This window comes from Rhinoderma darwinii (assembly GCF_050947455.1).
Source record: "Rhinoderma darwinii isolate aRhiDar2 chromosome 10 unlocalized genomic scaffold, aRhiDar2.hap1 SUPER_10_unloc_2, whole genome shotgun sequence".
Lineage (NCBI taxonomy): Eukaryota > Metazoa > Chordata > Amphibia > Anura > Rhinodermatidae > Rhinoderma > Rhinoderma darwinii.
The window spans coordinates 67,037-88,497 of NW_027461832.1; the positions used below are offsets into that span (position 1 = coordinate 67,037).

Consider the following 21,461-nt stretch of genomic DNA (forward strand, 5'->3'; position numbering starts at 1 on the left):
GGAGTGCTTTGACCTATCCAAACGATTCTGAGATTGTTTTCTTGGGACACATTGGGCTTTATGTTAGCGATAAAATTTGGTCAATACATTGAGTGTTTTTGTGAAAAATATCAAAAAATGTAAAAAATTTGCATATTAATTTAAATGTATCTGCTTGTAAGGCAGACTGTTATACCACACAAATAGTCTCCAATTAACATTTCCCATATGTCTACTTTAGATTGGCATCATTTTTTGAACATTATTTTATTTTTGTCGGACGTTATAAGGCTTAGAACACAATTTTCTTGAAAATATGAGAAATTTTCAAAATACTTTTTTTTTTTTCCAGCTACCAGTTCAGTTCTGAAGTGGCTTTGAGGGACCTATGTATTATAAACCACCATAAAACACCCCATTTTAAAAAATCTGAATCGATTTTTTTTTTTTTTTTTTTCTTCTGTAACACAGAAGGTTTTACCAGAGAAACACAACTAAATATGTATTGGCCGGATTCTGCAGTTTTTAGAAATGTCCCACATGTGGCTCTAGTGTGCTCGTGGACTGAAACAAGCCCCAGAAGCAAAGAAGCACCCAGTGCATTTTGGGGCCTGTTTTTTATTAGAATATATTTTAGGCACCATGCTAGGTTTGAAGAGGTCTTGTGGTGCCAAAATAGTAGAAATACCACAAAACTGACCCCATTTTGGAAACTAAACACCTCAAGGAATTTATTTTTGGGTGTTTTGACCATTTAGACCCCACAGTTTTTTCACAGGACTTATTTGAATTGGGCTGTGAATTAAAAAAAAAAATTTGGATCAAAATTTCTTAGTTTCACAAGAAATAAAATACACCATTTTGTTGCCCAATTTGTCCTGAGTGCGGCAAAACCCATTTGTGGTGATAAACTGCTGTTTGGGCCCATGGGAGGGCTCAGAAGGAAAGGAGCGCTATGTGTTCTTCGGAGTCCAGATTTTGCTGGATTGGTTTTCGGGTGTCATGTCACATTTGCAGAGCCCCAGAGGTATCAAAGCAATGGAAACCCCCAAGAAGCGACCCTATTTTAAAATCTACATCCCTTATGGCATTAATCTAGAGGTGTAGTGAGCATTTTGCCCCCACAGGTATTCTCTAAGGCCTCATTCACACGGCAGGGTTTCCCGGCCCGGTGCCGGCCGTTCATAAATCGGCCGGCACCCGGCTGCATTAGGAATGATAGACCCCTAATGGGGCTATTCACACGACCGTTTTTTTTGACGGCCGGGAAATCCGGCCGTCAAAAAATAGGACATGCTCTATCTTCGCCCGGGCACCCGGCCGCCCGGCTCCCATAGAAGTCTATGGGGCCGGGTATTACACGGCCATCACCGGAATGTGTTCCGAGTGATGGCCGGGTTTCCCGGCGCTTGCGCTCTATCTCCTCCTCACAACGCAGAGTGCATGTGAGGAGGAGGAGTTGCTGCCATTCTGACGAATGGCATCGCTGTACACGGTGTGGCAGGGCCGGGGTGTACAGCAGGTGGGGGGAGCGCTGCCCTGGCTCCCTTCCCCTGCTTGTTAAAAGCACCCTGGCTCAGCGACACCTTCGATGGTGCCACTAGTAGCAGCAGCTGCTGCTGCTGCGGCTGCTACTACTGTAGCGACGCCACTATAGCAGAGCGGGGAGGTATCTCCCCGCTCTGCTATGTGCTAGCCGCACTTTAGCTCCTTGAAGGAGCGGAATCCCCGTGTTTTCGGGGATTCCGCTCCTGGACAGAGCGCTTGATGTCTCTGTCCATATCTGGGCAGTGACATCAGGGGAAACTCCTGAAGCGGAATCCCCGAACACATGGGGATTCCCCTTCAGGATCTGCCGCTGATGTCACTGTCCGGATCTGCCCGGCCTGGCACGGATGCATAACTTTATGCAAACCGGCCGGGCAAAATGGCCGATTTTACCGGCCGACACTCTGGCTCGGGAACGACCCGGTCGTGTGAATCCCGCCTAAAAGGTAATGCGCAGCAGATGGTGCAGTGGAGCAGAGATTTGCCATTTTCTATATATGTATGCCATTTCATTGTCCAATATATTGTGCCCAGCATGCGCCACCGGAGATATACACCCTATAAACTGTAATGTCGGTTCTCCTGGGTACGGCAATACCCTACATCTGGCTGTCATCAGCTGCCTGGGCACACAGCAGGGCTCAGAAGGGAAAGATGAGGGGGATAAGCTGTGCGGAGTGCATCAGGGTAAGTAAAACTGGGGTAGATTAAAAATCAAGGCATGTATGATCAATTTTAAAACACTTTCATACAGAGCCCTGGTTTTTCGGGACACATGTCACATTGATATATTGTGTCCTTCCTTATCTCCTTTTTATAGCAGACTTTGCACCCCTTTTGACTTTTTTCCCTTTTTGCCTGTTTGGGGAACTTCTCCTGGAAAGTGTTGCCCTGGTACGATGCGTGTGGCCCCGCTTCCAGAAGTACTGGGTGCCCCCCCCTTCTTTGTCTTTAAAGATTAGGTTCTTGATTACCACCTCTAGAAATTCCAGGAAAGTTCCCGTCTGGCCTGTACATCGACGTAGCACGTACGCATTGTACAATGCCAACTGTATGATGTGCACGGCCAGCTTCTTATACCACACGCTCGATTTCCGCATGGCGCTGTAGGGCTTCAGGACTTGATCTGACAAGTCCACCCCTCTCGTACCTATTGTAGTCCAGGATGCAGTCTGGTTTGGGAGTCTCTGTACTGGTACCTCGTACAGGTACATGGGTACTGGTGTGGCATCTCTCGTCTTGTATTTGACACACAATGTGTTGCTGCTGGATTGTGCCCTGCTCTCACCCCTTCTGAGTGTTTGCCCAAGCAGTGTCTTAGGGAGGCCTCTCAGATTTCTTCTATCCATGCCGCAGTACTACCGGAAGCGAGGCACTTGGAGTGGGACGCTGGTATAAAAATTATCCAGGTAGCGGTGGTAACCCTGGTCCAGCAGTGGGTGCACCAAATCCCACACAATTTTTGCATTAACTCCCAGTAAGGGGGTGCATTCTGGGGGCTGAATACTGGTGTCCTTCCCTTCATATATCCTAAATTTGTAGGTATACCCTGATGCACTCTCGCACAGCTTATACATCTTCACGCCATACCTTGGCCTCTTACTCGGCAGGTACTGGCAGAATTGAAGCCTCCCTTTAAAATGTACCAAGGACCATGTAGTTTTGATCAGTACCATTTTTAGGTACATGCGACTTTTTGATCTTTTTTTATTTCATTTTTTGGGAAGTAAAGTGACCAAAATATTGTGATTCTGGTAAGGTTTATTTTTTTTTTTTTTACGGCGTTCACCGTGCGGAATAAATAACGAAATACTTTTGTAGTTCGGGCCGTTACGGACGTGCCGATACCAATTATGTATAGTTTATTATTAATAAAAAAAAATAAAAATAAAGGAGTGATGAGGGAAAAAGTAGGATTTTTACTTTTATTACTTTTAAAACGTTTTTATTTTTTACACAACACTTTTTTTGTAACTTTTTTTTTTTTTTTTTTTTTTTACTTTGTTCCACTAGGGAACTTGAGGGCAGAAGGCTCTGATAGCTATTCTTATAAACTGCACTACATGCGTAGTGCAGTGTATTAGCGCTGTCAGTTACTCGTTGACAGCAAGCACTAGGCTTCCGTAGATGGCATAGCCATTATTAGGCGTCTGGTTGCCATAGCAACCATCGCCGCCCGCCATCATGTAGCGGGCCGACGATGGTAGTTTAACCCCTAAGAAGCCGTGATCGCTATTGAACGCGGCTTCCAAGGGGTTAATCAGCGGGGCACAGCGATCGGTCCCCGCTGAAGGTGCTGTATGAGACCGCAGCTGAGCACGAACGATTTACTTAACACGGCGGAATAGTACGTCGCTGAGCGCGAAGGGGTTAATGACCAAGCGATCTATTTGTTTTTCCAGCTTCGCATTTAAAGAGCTCTAACTTTTTTTTTTTTTTTTTTGCTTCGAAACAGCTGTATAAGGACTTGTTTTTTGCGGGAAAAGTTTCTATTTTTTTAATAGCACCATTTTGAGGTACGTATAATTAACTTTATTAAAAATTTTTGTGGGGAAATAGAAAAAAAAAAAAACAGCAATTTCGCAACTCTTTTTTTGCGTACTTATTTTACGCTGCTTACAATGTGATTTGGGTTATGATTGCGACGATACCAAATTTATATAGATTTTATATGTTTTACTTCTTTTACACACAAAGATGTCAAAATTATTACCGTATATTTCGCGATCGCACTGTTCCTGGTCGTTTAGTTAAATGCCACGGTCAATAGGGACCGCGGCATTTAGTGTTTTTCCCATTAAGGACATTTATGACATATCCACAGGATATGTCATAAATGTCAGATAGATGCGGGACCCGCATCGATCTTACCCGGCTCCGCTGTCTTCCGGCCACTTCACTACCTGGTTACATGGTCGAGTTACGCAGTTTCTGTAACTCCCATACAACTGAATGGTAGTTACGGAAACAGCGTAGCATACTACGCTGCTTATGTAACAGCTATTCACTACTATGGGAGTTACGGAAACAGCGTAGCTCCGCGAGTTACGCTGTTTCCGTGACTCATCCGTGTATTGCAGTGTATTGTACCAGCGATCTAATGATCGCTGGTTAAAGTCCCCTAGGGGAACTAATAAAATGTCTAAAAAAAATAAATAAAAAAATTAGATCAATTTTCAGGAGTGTAAAAAAAAAAATGTAACATTTAAAAAAAAAAAAAAAAAAAACCTTTTCCCATTTTTCCCCTAGCGCACTGTAAAAATAAAAAAATTGGTATCGCTGCGTCCGTAAAAGTCTGAAACTATTACAATATAGCATTATTTGACTCGCACAGTGAACAGCGTAAAAAAAGAAATTAAAAACCCCAGAATCGTTATCTTTTGGTCACCATAGCGCTAAAAAGAATGAAATAAAAAGTGATAAAAAAAAATTGTATATACCAAACTAATAAAAACGACAGCGCGTCTGGCAAAAAATAAGCCCTCACACCGCTCAAACGATGGAAAAATATAAGTTATGGCTCTCAGAATGCGGTGAAACTGAACTAATTATTTTTTTTCACCAATAGTATTTTCTTTGTAAAATTTCTATTGCTGAGAGCAGGGAGTTTTAACTGCTCCCGGTGAAAATTTATTCTGATGCAGCACCGTGAAAAGGAGTATGCATCAGAATAAAGCCCGTTAGTGGCCGCTGTGAAAAGGTGTATTGGCTGTCGCTAACTGGTTAAACGCATGTTACATTTTAACCGGTTAAGGACTAGGCTGTTTTACAGCTAAATGACCAGAACAAATGTCACAATTTTGCTATGCGCTTCTTTAGATGACTATAACTCTGCAGGTGAATAAAGTTCATCTTTGAATTTTACACTCTTTTTAAAGGACAGATAGGGCTTTGTTTTAGTGGCATTTGTCGGTATACATCATTTTTATTTTTTTCTCTAAAGTGGGCAAAATTGGAAAAAAATTCAAGAATTTAGCAATTGCGTCAGTTTATGCTAGCATTTTTCACACACAGTATGGACCACGGACAAAATTAATCTCTTTTCACATTCTTCCACTTCTCCCGTGCATGGGGATACCAAATATGTGTGCCTTATTCACCATGCGGGCATGTGCCAGGGCTTGGCATAAAAGGAGGCTTTTTGGCCTTTTCGGTCCAGGAATTCTGCATTGGATTTTATAGCCACATACTATTTTCTGGGGGGCCTAATGCTGCTGAAACATTAGAAACCCCTCATAAATGACTTCATTCACACAAGTAGACCCCACAAGGTTTCCTTCAAGGAGTTTATCATATTTTTAGACAGTCCAGTTTTCCTCTGAAAGTTTCTTGAATAAGATGGAACAAAATAAAATCAGCGCTTTTTTAGCAAATGCGTCAGTTTATGATAGCATTTTTCACACACGGTATAGACCACGGACAAAATTCATCTCCTTTCACATTCTTCCACTTCTCCCGTGCATGGGGATACCAAATATGTGTGCCTTATTCACTGTGCGGGCATGTGCCAGGGCTTGGCATAAAAGGAGGGTTTTCGGTCCAGGAATTCTGCACTTGATTTTAGAGCCGCATACTGTTTTCTGGGGGGCCTAATGCTGCTGAAAGATTAGAATCACCCCATAAATGACTTCATTCACACAAGTAGACCCCACAAGGTTTCCTTCAAGGGGTTTATCATATTTTTAGACAGTCCAGTTTTCTTCTGAATGTTTTTTGAATAAGATGGATCAAAATAAAATTAGCAATTTTTTAGCAAATGTGTCAGTTTATACCAGCATTTTTCACACACGGCATAGACCACGGCCAAAATTAATCTCCTTTCACATTCTGCCTCTTCTCCCGTGCACGGGGATACCAAATATGTGGCCTTATTTATCACATAGAGATGTAGGAGGGCGGAGGATAGAAGAAGCTTATTTCACAAATCGCTTTTTTTCAAAGCTGGTTTTACAAAACTCAACAGAGTTTCTATAACACCCAAAATATCTGCTCTTGAAGCAGAAATCCCAAAATATTCATCTAGGGGTATAATGGGAATTTATTTTTCTGGGTTTTCTAAAATAAGAAATTGCAGGTTTATGCAAATGGGGCTCTCCAGCAGATGAACTTTAGAAAACATCAAACATGACATCCACCCCCCACCCATTCCCTCACTCACCCTTGGAGTAAAATCATGGGAAAAATAAAAACGTAATGTAGGGCAAATATATTTTCAACGAATTAACTAAAATCTAATAATTCAGAACAGTGTGGTATTTTTTATAACATGGCTCAATGCACAGGCCTGGTTGCGAGGGACATGATGGACAGAAATATCGGGAATCTTTACGGTGCCCGTCTTTTCTGCAGACGCGGCACTTTTTCTGGGGGTTGCTTCTAGTTGGTGTTGGGGGAATGCGAGTGATGAAATGTCTTTCAGTCAGTCGCGTGACATCCTCAGACTGGGGGCATTCTCGGGTGTCCTGAACATCAAAAATGAGGCCTTCAATAATTTTCTCCTGGAAATCCAGGTATGTGTCTCTGCCTCTGTTTTTTTTTGTAGAGCGCAGATGAGTTGTGGATTTGCCACCTGTAACAGATAAATGGCCACTTTTTTGTACCAGGTTTTTTTTTTTCGCTTCACTAAATAGGGCTGTAAAACCTGGTCGCTTAAATCCACCCCCCCCCCCCCCCATGTACTTGTTATATTCGGACACGCTCACTGGTTTGTGCTTGTCCGATGTTGCCCCCCTTTCCCTCACTGCCACTGTTCCTGCGGTATGAATCGTGCTTAGCACATACACGTCTTTGCGATCCCTGAACTTGACCGCCAGCAATTCCTCGGATGCATAAGCACAGGAGTCCCCCTTTACCATGCGCTTCCCCACTAATTGCTGTGGAAAACCAATTCGGTTTTTGCGCATGGTACCACATGCCCCAGTCCTTGCAGCATGCAAATGCCTAAACAGGGGCACACTAGAATAAAAATTGTCGCAGTACAGGTGGTACCCCTTGTGAAGCAGAGGCTGCATTATCTCCCACACAATTTTGCTGCTGGTGGAAAGATCAGGGGGGGCATCCAGGAACATTTATTGAGCGGTCCCGCCCGTCATAAATCCTGAAGGCGGTGGTATATCCTGACCCGCTTTCGCAGAGTTTATAAAGCTTTACGCCATATTTTGCCCTTTTGGAAGGTAGATATTGGCGAAAGCTAAGTCTGCCATGGAAGTTGAGGAGGGATTCGTCCACAATTACATTCTGCTCAGGGGTGTAGAGTTGCAGAAATAAATTATTCAGGGAATTTATTAGCGGTCTTATTTTGAACAACCGATCCCGGTTTGCATCGGTACTTGGGGGGGCCTGTGCGTTGTCATTGAAGTGGAGGAACCTCATTATTGTCTCATAACGAGACCTGGGCATTACTGCAGAATATACTGGGGTGGCTTGGGCGGGTCTTGTTGACCAGTAAGACCTAATGGAGGGCTTTTGTGACAATACCCATATTTAGGGTGAGCCCCAATTTTTTTTTTCATTCCAGCAAATTGGTGGGCGTCCAATCTCTGGCATGGGTGGATGAAGGTTTCTGCCTTATATATTGAGTGGCATATAAATTTGTTTCGTGGACAATCTGATTTAGGATGTCGTCCGTTATAAATAAATGGAAGTAATCCATTTGGACAAAATTTGTATTGTCCACGGTTATGCCAGGAGTGGCCGTAAATCCGTGGATTCTAGGCCCAAAAGATGGGGCAGGTGCCCATACAAGAGCCTGGACTGAAGGGACCAGGCTGTCCTGTGCTACAGCGCTACTTGGCCCTGCGCTTTCAAGTTCTGCAGTTTCAACTGCATCAGGGACAACGTCCCCTGAAGATGAACCTGAAGTGACGCTGTCATCGTCACTGCCCAAAACAAGTTCCATCTCGGACGCCATCTCTGATGCGGTCTCCGACTCAGACCACAGCATGGCGTATGCCTCCTCGGCGCTAAACAACTTCCTCGCCATAACGTAACTAACACTAACGAAACAAATTGTTTTTTTTTTTTATATAAAACACACAAACTAACTGCTATATATATCTACACTACCGCTAACAAAAAAATAAACCGCTATTGCTATGTATATTATATATATGTGGATATATATATAATTATATACTCCCTACCTGCCTATTCTAATAGAATAAAAGAAAGAAAGGTAGATAGAAAAAAAGATAGATGGATAGATAGATTGTATAGATAGATAGAAATCTATCTATACAGAGAATGTTTTATGAGTGTAACTGTATTTTTTTGTAACTGTAACTGTAATCTTCTGGCAGCAATTCTCTCGAGTCTCTTCTTCTTCTCCTCAAACTGAAACAATGTTTGAGAAGAAGAAAAGAGGCAGGAGATTTGCTGCCAGAAAAGTCAAAATAAAACAAATGTGGTCGCTGTGATAGGTTTTCACAGCGACCACATGTTCAGGGACCATCAGATTGGTCCCTGATACTCTGCCCAGAGCTGTTGATAACAGCGTGGGCACAGGGCTGTGTGCATGCGATCGCGTGCACACTGTTTTATACGCAGAAATGGATGTGATCGCTGTGATTGGTTGTCACAGCGATCAAAGATTGGCCCCTGACATTCTGCCCAGTGCCCATGGCTGTTAGCAACAGCCAGGGCATAGAGCTGTGTGCACGCGATCGCACGTGCACAGTCTCTGAAGTGCCGCCGTAATTAGTCTATACGGCAAACTTCAGAGACCCTGACCGCTGCCCGTATAAATACAGCCAGCGGTCGGGAACCTGTTAATAACGCTAGCGTTTTTAGATTTGGTTTTTCATAGTTAAAATTCACAGAAAATTATTTGTGATAAGGAGGCCTTATGCTGACTTAGTAAAAAAAAGTCATATCATTGCCCTGTTTGTCCACATTTCTTTAACCCCTTCAGGACACAGCCTGTTTTGCCTTCAGGACACAGCCGATTTTTTTCAAATCTGACGTGTTACTTTTTGTAGTAATAACTCTGGAATGCTTTTACCTATCCAAGCGTTTGAGATTGTTTTCTCGTGACGTGTTGTACTTTGTTAGTAAATTTGGTATTTATTTCTGAAAAACACCAAAATTTAGAGCATTTTAAATTTGCATTTTTCTAAATTTAACCTTCACACGCTGCGCCGCAACTACGTCCTGCAGAGGGGTTGCTTCCCGCATCAGGACGTACAGTTGCGGAGTAGTTCCCGGCGCACACTGCCTAAACGAACAGTGTCCGGGAACCGGGAGGTCAGCTGTCGCCGACAGCTGAAGCTCCAGTCTTGCCGGTCAGCGGACCATCGCCGCTGATTTCGGCAATTAACCCCATAAATGCGGCAACAGATTGCCTTCGCCGCATTTAAGGGGTTTGAAGCACATCAGCAGCCCCCACGAAGTGATTGTGGGGGCTGCCAATGCTTGTCGTGGCAATCGGAGGCCAGACAATGTCCTCCGGGTTGCCATGTACGGAAGCCTCAGAGGAGCAGCCTCCGCCGGTCCTCCGAGGCTTCCTGTCAGTGTGACTGTCAGGTCACAATGGCAGTTAGAACACATTGCACTACATGTGTAGTGTAATGTACTCTAGCAGCGATCAAAGCTGCAAGTCTAAATGTCCCCTAGTGGGATAAGTGAAAAAAAGTAATAAAAATGTTTTTAAAAAAAAGTGTAAAAATAAGTTATAAGTTATATAAACAAAAAATGCTTTTTTTCCTATAAGATTTTCATTATAGGAAAAAAAATTAACACACATTTGGTATTGCCGCGTTCGTAACGACCCAAACTATAATACTATAATGTTGTTTTTCCCGCACAATGAACACCCCAACAAAAAATGAATAAAAAACTACACCAGAATCGCTATTTTTTTGGTCACCACCCCTCCCAAAATAGAGAATAAAAAGTGATCAAAAAGTCGTATGTACCTGAATATACTACCGATAAAAACTACAACCCGTCCCACAAAAAAAAGCCCTTACACAGCTTTTTTGACTAAAAAAATAAAAAAGTTACGGCTCTCCGAATATGGTGACACAGAAAATAAATTATTTTTATAAAAAAAAGTGATTTTGTTGTGCAAACGCTGCAAAACATAAAAAAACCTATATACATTTGGTATCGCCGTAATCGTACCGACCCGCAAAATAAAGTAAAACTGTCATTTATAGCACACGGTGAACGCTGCAAAAAATAAACTAAAAAACATTGCCAGAATTGATGGTTTTTGGTCACCCGGCTTGCAAAAAAATTGAATAAAAAGTGATAAAAAAAAATTGCATGTACCCCAAAATGGTACCAATGAAAACTATGGATTGTCCCGCAACAAATAAGCCCTCACACGGCTCCAGTGGAGAAAAAATAAAAAAAGTTCTGACTCTCAGAATATGGCGATGCAAAATGTGCAGTGTGTTCCAAAATCTGATAAGATCGGGGCCATTTATCAGTGCGACACCGGCCACACATCTATGAATTATTATTTATTTACCGCATTATTATACCCTCTTATGTACTCCGCTCATATTTCATATGCCCCCACATTATAAACTGAAATACCAGCAAAACCCCAAACAGAACTACTACCAAGCAAAATCTGAACTCCAAAAGCAAAATGGCGCTCCCTCCCTTCTGAGTCCTGCAGCGTGCCCAAACAGCAGTTTGCGCCCACATATATGGCATTGCCATACCCGAGAGAACCCGCTTAACGTTTTGAGTTATTTGTCTTCAGTGGCACAAACTGGGCACGACATTATGCACTAAAATGGCATACCAGTGGAAAATTGCAATATTTACACCATCCGCTGTGCATTAACCCCTTTGCGCACTAAGACTTAATAGCACGTCATGGTGCGGGGGTTGATGTATGGAGCGGGCTCACGTGCTGAGCCCGCTCCATACGCTGCAGGTGTCAGCTGTGTATTACAGCTGACACCCAGGACTAACGGACAGTTACTGTGATCGTGCGGTTACAGAAGCCAGTAAAAATAACAATATACTGCAATACATTAGTATTGCTGTATATTGTACCAGCGATCCAATGATCGCTGGTTCAAGTCCCCTAAGGGAACTAATAAAATGTGTAGAAGAATTAAACTTCTTAGTAGTGAGAGGGCAAAATAAGGGCACTTATAATCTGGTGACAGAGCCTCTTTAAAGTTAATAAAAGTAATGTAAAAAAAAATAAACAAAACTGGTATCGCTACGTCCGTAAAAGGCTGAACTATTACAATATACCATTATTTAACTCGCACGGCGAACACCGTAAAAAACGTAAATAACTTAAACCGCCAAAATCGCTGTTTTTTTGTCACCTTAGCTCTCAAAAAAAATACAACTTTTGGATCTTTTTTTATGTACCAAAAAATGGTACCAATAAAAACGACGGCTCGTCCCGCAAAAAATAAGACCTCCAACCGCTCAATCAACCGAAAAATAAAAAAGTTACGTCTCTCGGAATGTGGTGAAACAAAACCATTTAGATTTTTCTTTGTAAAAGTAGTATAATATAAAAAAAACTATAGAAATTTGGTATCACCGTAATTGTATTGAGCCGCAGAATAAAGTAAACTTTTTGTTCCGCACGGTGAAAGCTGTAAAAACGAAAACCCCAAAAAATAGAATCAGATTTTTTTCCTATGTCAGCCCGCAAATAAATTTTTTTCAGTTTCCCAGTACATTTTATGGCACTTTAAATGGTGTCAATAGAAACTACAACTCCTTCCGCAAGAAATAAGCCCTCAGACCGCTCTATTGACTGAAAAAGAAAAAAGTTATGGCTCTTGGAAGGCGGGGCGTGAAAAACGAAAATAAGAAAGCAAAAAATGGATCATGAAAGGGTTAATTCATTTCTAATGAAAAACCTGTATTAATTTTTTTTTCTCCTTTCTCCGTTGTGAAAATGAGAGAATTCAAAATTTTTAATGGGAAAAAAATTGTGATATTCATTTTCGCGGCCTAATTCTAATAAAGTCTGCAAAAGACCCGTAGGGTCTAAATGCTCACTATACCCCTAGAAAAATTCCTTGAGGGGAAACCCTTTAGGCGTTTCACAGGAATTAAAGTAGAGGTGAAATTTACAAATTATTTTCTTTTTGCCGAAATTCATTTCTAATAAAAAAAATTGTAACAACGAAGGTTTTACCAGAAAAATGCAACTCCATATTTTATTGCCCAGATTCTGCAGTTTTTAGAAATATCCCACATGTGGCCCTAGTGCGCTAATGGACTGAGGCATCGGCCTCGGAAGCAAAGCAGCACCTAGTGGATTTTGGGCCTCCTTTTTTTTTTAGAGTATATTTTTTAGTATATATGGTTTGAAGAGGTCTTGTGGTGCCAAAACAGTGGAAACACCCCAAAAGTTACCCCATTTTGGAAACTACACCTCTCAAGAAATTTATCTAAGGTATAGTTAGCACTTTGACTGCACAAGTTTTTTGTTAAATATATTGGAATTCGTCTGTAAAAATGAAAATCTACTTTTTTTTTTTCTGAAAAAAACATAGAAATTTTTACATGGAATAAAGGAAAATAAGAACCACAACATTTGTAAAGCATTTTCTCCTGATTACGGAAATACCCTATATGTGGTAATAAACTGCTGATTAGACCCATGGCAGCGCTCAGAAGGGAAGGAGCGCCATTTGGATTTTGGAGCACGGATTTTGCTGGAATGGTTTTCGGTGCCATGTCATGTTTGCAATGCCCTTGAGGGAACAAAACAGTGGAAATCCCCCAAAAGTTACCCGATTTTGGAAACTACACCCTTCAAGGAATTTTTCACACTACTAATAAGTTTAATTCTTCTACGCATTTTATTAGTCCCCTTAGGGGACTTGATCCAGTGATCATTGGATCGCTGGTACAATATACTGCAATACTAATGTATTGCAGTGTATTGTCATTTTTACAGGCTTCTGTACCCGCATGATCGCAGTTCCTGTCTGTTAGTCCCGGGTGTCAGCTGTAATACACACGCACGTGAGCCCGCTCCATACATCAACCCCCGCTCCATGACGTGCTATTTTTATTTTATTTTTTTTATTTTAAATTTATTTATTTATTTTTATTTTTATTTTTGCAAGTCGGGTGACCAAAAACAAGCAATTCTGACAAAGTTTTTTTTAGTTTTTGATTTTTTTGCGGCGTTCACCGTGTGCTATGAATGACAATTTTACTTTTATTTTGCGGGTCGGTGCGATTACGGCGATACCATATGTAGATAGTTTTATGTTTTGCAGCGTTTGTGCAATCAATCACTTTTTCATAAAAATAATTTATTTTCTGTGTCACCATATTCTGAGAGCCATAACTTTTTAATTTTTTTAGTCAAAGCGGTGTAAGGGCTTGTTTTTTGCGGGACGGGTTGTAGTTTTTATCGGTACTATTTTTGGGTACATGCGACTTTTTCATCACTTTTTATTTATTTTGGGAGGGTTGGTAACCGAAAAATAGCGAATAGTTTTTTGTTTTTTTTTGGGGTGTTCATTTTTCGGGAAAAATAACATTATAGCTTTGTAGTTGGTGATACCAGATGTGTACTTTGTTTAACGTGTTCATTTTTTTCCTCTAAATGAAAGTCTTATAGGAAAAAATTCATTTTTGGTTTATATAACTTATCTTTTATTTTTACACTTTTTTTTTTTTTTTTTAAAACCTTTTTATTACCTTTTTTTTTCACTTATCCCACTAGGGGACATTTAGACTTGCAGCTTTGATCGCTGCTAGAGTACATTACACTACACAGGTAGTGCAATGTGTTCTAACTGCCATTGTGACCTGACAGTCACACTGACAGGAAGCCTCGGAGGACCGGCGGAGGCTGCTCCTCTGAGGCTTCCGTACATGGCAACCCGGAGGTCATTGTCTGGCCTCCGATTGCCACGACAAGCATCGGCAGCCCCCACAATTACTTTGTGGTGGCTGATGATGTGCTTCAAACCCCTTAAATGCGGCGAAGGCAATCTGTCGCCGCATTTATGGGGTTAATTGCCGAAATCAGCGGCGATGGTCCGCTGACCGGCAAGACTGGAATGTCTGCTGTCCGGGACAGCTGACCTCCTGGTTCCCGGACACTGTCCGTTAAGACGGTGTGCGGCGCAGCGTGTGAAGAGGTTAAATAAATTTTAGTTTCAGGTTGTAAGATTAGAAAAAAAATTATTCCCACCCCCCTTCCCCAGAAACGGTACCATTGTGAATAGGGCCAGACTGTAATAGCAAACACAACCTATGAGCAAGAGTGGCACTTTTTCTGGGGGAAATAAATAAAACAGCTTTTTTTTCTTATGCTCTTCTTCTTCTTTTTTTTTTTTTTTTTTTTTTTTTTTTATTGAATACTTTGTCATATTGGTTTGACATTTTATTAATCTCTTTAAATTTGGACATTGACTCTTGTCATAGGGTGAAATGATTAACAATATCGAGAAGATTGTTGAAAATGCTACTGATTACATTGAACATGCCAAAGAAGAAACCAAGAAGGCTACAAAATATCAAAGCAAATCACGCAGGGTAAGCGTTCTAAAAAATATTGCATAGAACATTGCACTTTTGTTAAAATCAGTGCAGCCAAACAGTGGAAATTTTATCCATTTCAAGCAGTCAGATTCTAGATTTAATATTTGGTTTTTTTCTTTTTATGTGAAGATTAGAAATAAAAAAAGCATGCTTACATGTTAATAAAGAAATCTCCTGACTGGGCTGTTATAAACGTTATATTAATTCACTTTTTTATTTTTGGTTACAGAAAGGATGGATCGTTGCCATTTTAGTGTTCGTGGTGATTGGCACAATTGCCTTGATCATAGGTTTATCAGTTGGCCTTAAGTAAGCCTTTGGTTATCTTTTTTTAATTCGTCATCTGCCCATGAGGTAGTAAGTAACCCATATTTACTTTTTGTGTTCTCTTGTTATACCATCAACTTGGAAGTGGGTTTGTCAGTTTGCTGACTGCAATAGTATTATGGTTTACTTCGAGGGGTGTCCTTACTAAATTATGTAATCGAGTCAATTTAAAGTTTTTGGTTTTTTTTTGGTAAACCAGGTTGATTGTATAAAGAGTGAACATTATAGGTGCTGGGCACACTATGTAAATGTCAGCACTGCTTGTACACAGTGGGTTGGGACAAATAAGTGCACATCCTTCAGGTTAGAACTACATTTAAGGACCTTTTACATGGGCCAATTATCGGGATAACGAGCGTTCAGAGAACGCTCGTTCCCAATCATTGCTCCGTGTGAACAGGGCAACAATCAGCAGATAAACGAGCAAATGCTCGTTAATTGGCCGATCGTATAGTTTCTACAGCAGAAATTATTCTCGTTGGCAGCACATCTACCTGTGTAAACAGGGAGATGTACTGCCGACCTGATAGAAATGTATAGGGACGAGCGTAATAACGAGCGCTCGTCCCCATACATTATTGATAATAGTTTATTGTGAAAGGAGCAAACTAGCACCTATCAACAAGCTGTCTCGTTGATTGGCGCTCGTTGCTACGGCCGAAATGAGCCGGTGTAAAAGGAGTCTTTTTTTTTTTTTTTTTTTAAACACATACTTTACGATGTTACATTAGTTTGACACTGCAAATTCCCTCTTTGGTAATCTAACTTAACACATAAGGCCCTTTTTACATGCGAACGCTCGTTCCAGTTCATTGCCCTGTGTAAACAGGTCCGCTGCAAGAAATATCGTTGTCGGCACACATCTCCTGCCGATGTGATAGAAATGTATGAGGACGAGCGATCGTAGTAATGATCACTTGTCCCCAAACATAGCTCCTTGTGAACTAAGCAAATTTGTTTACATTGTCCATGACGGGCTGTGTAAGAGGAGCCTACAAGGACACTGATCGTAAGGTTTATCTGATCTCCTTTCGCTGTACAATTGAAAAAAATGTTCCCTGTTATCAGGCTTAAAGGGAATGTGTTGGCAGCAAAACATGTTTTTTTTTTTTTTAATTAAACAGTTCGTGTATAGGTGATTAAACATTGTTCTAATTTTTTTTTTTTTTTTCACGAGTCAGGAAATATTATAAATTGGATTCAATTTATAATATTTCCCAGCACTGGTCACTAGATGGAGCCATTCCCAAAATTGCAGCATTGCATGTGGTAAAGCAACCACATTGCTTTATGCTGCAAAATTGGGTAAAAAGCCCTCGCTCTAGTGAGCTCTCAGAATCCCCCCCTCCTTTATCCTGGCTAGTGCCGGGAGAAACGAGGGGTTTGAACGGTCTAACCTCCTACACTGTGTGTCGCCATTTTTTGAGCTAACACACAGTGTAGTAGGTTTACATACAGTAGTAAACACACACTGAAACACAAACATACATAGAAATAACTTACCTGCTCCAGTCGCCGCCGCTCCCTCCGGTCCATCCGCTCCGTCTGCTGCCGCTGCTCCATGTGCACAAGTCCGGAAGCCTCGACCGGAAGTAGTAATCTTACTGTCCGGCCACGACTTCCGGTCCACAGGAAAATGGCGCCGGACGGCGCGCATTTCAAATTGAACTGTGTGGGAGCGGCGCATGCGCCGTTCCCACACAGCGGCGTACACGAAAGTGGATGGAACGGGCCCCGTTCGCAGTCCCTATGGGACTGGAGCTGCCGTATTCCATGTCTGTATGTGTCGTTAATCGACACATACAGAAATGGAAAAAAAAATGGCAGCCCCCATAGGGAAGAAAAAGTGTAAAAATAAAAAAAAGTAACACACAAACACACAAATTAATCCAAACATTTTTAATAAAGCACTAACATCTTTAACATATTAAAAAAAAAATTGTGGTGACACTGTTCCTTTTAAAGTGGTTCGCTATAGGTTCCTGAATGACATTACAGGCAGGAAGTCTAGAACCGTGTTTGCTCCTGTGATCATGATTTTATCTTTAATATCTCTAGTCCTGAGAACCTCCAGAAACACTTGGGGTACGGACAGACACAGGGTAAACACTGCAGATAATTTCGGAAAATCCTTAGCGTTTTACAGTAGCATGTTGGATTTCGACATGCCCCATCCTTTGGTTTCGCAGTAGATAAGCTGGCAGTGGCTTATTCCTCTCTCCCTACTAAACTACATAGGCGTGCTCGGCCGATCATGCGTGTTTAATGGGAATAGGGAGGACATGCTGTCTTTGCCCAGCCTAAGAAAATATCATTACACTTTAGTAGACCTAGATTGCTAGACACAAATGCATCTATACACAAAGCTACTTGCCTATGTTACTGGTGAATGGTTCTATGAGTGCTATACTACTGGTGAAGGGTCCACGTGGCTACAAACTTACACCGTAAATCTGAGAATTATATCTTTTCACTGTCTGCTTTTCCATTTTCACGTTGTGCAAGGTAAAAATCTCCTATTAATGATCTGATTGCTCTTTTATGTAGCCAGCAAGCTGTGGTAAATTGAGGTTTTGTTGTGTGTATGTATGTGTATATATATATGTGTGTATGTGTATATATATATATATATATATATATATATATATACACACACGCACACCTGAAACCAACAACATAAAAAGGTAAATGCTTCCCACTTTCTAAAACCAGAAAGATTACTATTTAAAAACTTGCTGGCCTGTGAAGATGTGAAAGCAGTTTCTTCGAATCAGATAATGGGGCAGATTTATTAATACGGTCTAACTTTTTGCCGGCATAAACTTTCATAAATTTAGTGCATTTTTTGACTGTCTTGTCTAAGTATTGCATACCATATGATATATTTGCCGCATCTTGCTAGACACTTTGATGTCTTCTTTATACCACCTTTTAGTTGACTTAGTTGTTGGTAGTTTTTAGTGGCAACATTTTGGCACAGTTACATTTAAGGAGACCCCACCCTTTTCCTCACTAAGCCACACCCTTGTTTAGAGCTGGTTAAAAATTGTCCAAAACTGTTAATATGTGTTTGCCAGGGTGTATGCCAGAATTCTGGCTCAATTTTGAATAGTAAATCTGCCCCATGTCTTTACACTCTTGAGTTAGATTAAGGCTGTCCAACATTGAAAAAGCATCACGTTTTCATGTCTCCTCTGTTTTCCCCCCACCAGCCTCCTTGAATTCCCACCACTCTGCTTTTTTTCTTCCTGGTGCGATGATGTCTTTCAACCTCTGTGGTTCGCATTGTTGTTTCGTCCATAGTGATGTAATATTCCATGGTGCCATCCCGGTTATGTAATGTTGTAGAGTACAGGTCATCGCATTACAGTGTAAACATCAGAGTGGTGGGAAACCACTGAGGCCCACAGAAGTGGAACAAAAGAGAAGTTGAAGGGCGAGTATATTACAGTTTATTTTTCAATGGGGGGCAGCTATTGTTCGACAAGTTTAACCAACATTTTTTTCCATTTTCACTTTTGTGCTAATGTGTGTGTGTGTATATTCATTTTGTTTTTCCTTTCCAGAAAATTATCTTCATTATCATCTGTGTAGCCATCTTGCTGCTAATTCTTGTAATCATCCTGGCTACAACATTATCATAATGACTCCACCAAGAAAAGCATCTTCCATATCACCTCGTCGCTTCAGCTTTGACCAGAGCCCATATTTAGATACTTGGCTGCCTTAGTAATAAAACACCTGTAGTTTTCTTTGTATTTTCTATGCGGTATATAGGTATTCTCCACAAAACCGGAGTGGAGTACATGGCTGGAGACCGAAACAAATGTGAGCCTTTCATTATGAGAGAAATTGAATTCAGGGTGCAAAACCGGAACGTCCTCTGTATGGAAGCAGCGCAGGATATTCTCACCAGTTCACCTACTAAAGAAAGTTTTAGCTTAACCCCTTCCCGCCGGATCACGTATATATACGTCATTAAAATCGGTGGCTTACCGCATTTTCACGTAAATATACGTCATGGAGATGAAGCTGGCTCAGGAGCTGAGCCAGCGACATCACCACCGGGTGACAGCTGTATGTTACAGCTGGCACCCTAAGGTATCGGCCAGGACCGGAGCTAGCCTCCGATCGGACCGATTAACCCCTCACATGCTGCGTTCAATAGAGATCGCAGCATGTGAGGAGTTTATAGCCACCGGCACCCCAGCAACGTGATCGCTGGGTTGCCGGTGGCTGCAAAGGCGATCGGAGGGCTAATGCTTACCTCCCGATCAGCCTGTAACGGAATCCTCTTATGCCCCGTCGTCGGCGGGGCCCAGGAGGCTTCCGGTAACATCGGCAAGATGGCGCCGGCTCAGCTTCCGGCTCAGAAGCTGAGCCGGCGTCATCAGCAGTGGGTGTCCGCTGTATGTTACAGCGGACACCCCGATCTATCGCCAGGAACCGGAGCTAGCTCCGATTCCTGGCATTAACCCCTTCGATGCAGCGATCCATTGTGATCGCTGCATCCTAGAGGTTTGTAGAAAATCGGCAGCCTTGCCATGCGATGGCAAGGCTGGCGACTGCTACCATGGCAACAGGAGCCCTAACAATGGACTCCTGTCTGCCATTACGTAAGCTGATTAGGCCCCGCCCAGAGGCGGAGCCTGATCGGCTTGCTGTCAGTGAACAACTGACAGTTCCAATACATTGCACTACATAGGTAGTGCAATGTATTAGAACATCAAACAAATAGTTGGACATTCAAGTCCCCTAGTGGGACTAAAGAAAAGTGTAAAAAAAAGTGTAAAAAAAGTAAAAATAAAAGTTGGAAAACATACAATAAAAGTTTCAAATAATAACACAAAACACAATCGCCCTTTTTCCCTTATAAGTCATTTATTATTGAAAAAAAATAATAAAGCCATACATATTTGGTATCGCAGCGACCGTAACGACCTGAACTATAAAAATATTATGTTATTTATCCAGCGCAGTGAACGCCGTAAAAAAAAACCTCAAAAACACTGCCATAATTACTGTTTTTTTGGTCACTGTCTTCCAAAAATTGAAATAAAAAGTGATCAAAAAGTCGCATGTATCCAAAAATGGTACCGATAAAATCTATACCTCGTCTCGCAAAAAAAACAAGCCCTCACACAGCTCCATCGACGAAAAAATGTAAAAGTTATGGCTCTCACAACTTGGCGACAGAAAAAATACATTCTCTTTCCAAAAGTAATTTTATTGTGCAAAAAGTTATAAAAAAGTTCTATAAATTTGGTATCGCCGGAATCGTACTGACCCGCAGAATAAAGGTAACATGTAGTTTATAACGTACGGTGAACGCTGTATATAAAAAAAAAAGTGGCACAAGCTAGGCATGACATTTGACACTGAATTGGCATATCTAGGGAAACTATTTAATTTGTACCTTCCGCAGCGCAATCATTTATGGAAAAGATACGTGGGGTGAAAATGCTCACTACACCTCTTAATAAATGCCTTGAGGGGTGCAGTTTCCAAAATGGGGTCACTTCTCAGGGGTTTCTTTTATTATTTCACATCAAAGCCTCTGCAATTGTGAACCAATACTTTATAAGTCGCCAAATTAGGCCTCAATTTTACATGGTACTCTTTCACTCCTGAGCCCTGTCGAATGTCCAGGCAAAAGATTAGGGCCACATGTAGGGTGATTCTAAAACAGGGAAACACCGCATAATAATTGAGAGCTGTCTTGTTATGGTGGCACAAGCTGGGCACCACATATTGGCGTATCTAAGGAAAAATTCCCATTTTCATTCTCCCACATCGTGTGCACACGAATTTCTGCAAAACACCTGTGGGGTTAACATGCTCACTACACCCCTAGGTGAATACCTTGAGGGTGTTGTTTCCAAAATGGGGTCACTTCTGGGGGGGATCCACTGTTTTGGTCCCACATGGACTTTGCAAATGCAACATAGCGACCAGAAACCAAATGCAGCAAAATCTGTACACCAAAAGCAAATGGCGCTCCTTCCCTTCTGAGCCCTGCCGTGTGCCCAAACAGCATTTTACGACCACGTGTGGGGTATTGCCGTACTCCAGAGAAGTTGCTTTACAAACGTTGGGGTTCTTTTTTTCCT

At 41.6% G+C, this 21,461-nt stretch overlaps 1 protein-coding gene across 1 annotated transcript in view; it reads left to right on the plus strand.

Annotated features, from left to right (window-relative positions):
* LOC142697949 (syntaxin-2-like) overlaps positions 1 to 18,995 on the plus strand; it is a 36,123-nt gene extending 17,128 nt beyond the window's left edge. The window contains exons 5-6 of the mRNA XM_075847728.1: positions 14,908 to 15,018; positions 18,918 to 18,995. Coding sequence (XP_075703843.1) covers positions 14,908 to 15,018; positions 18,918 to 18,995 — 189 coding nt within the window. The remainder of the gene's footprint in view (positions 1 to 14,907; positions 15,019 to 18,917) is intronic.
* Positions 18,996 to 21,461: the final 2,466 nt, after the last annotated feature.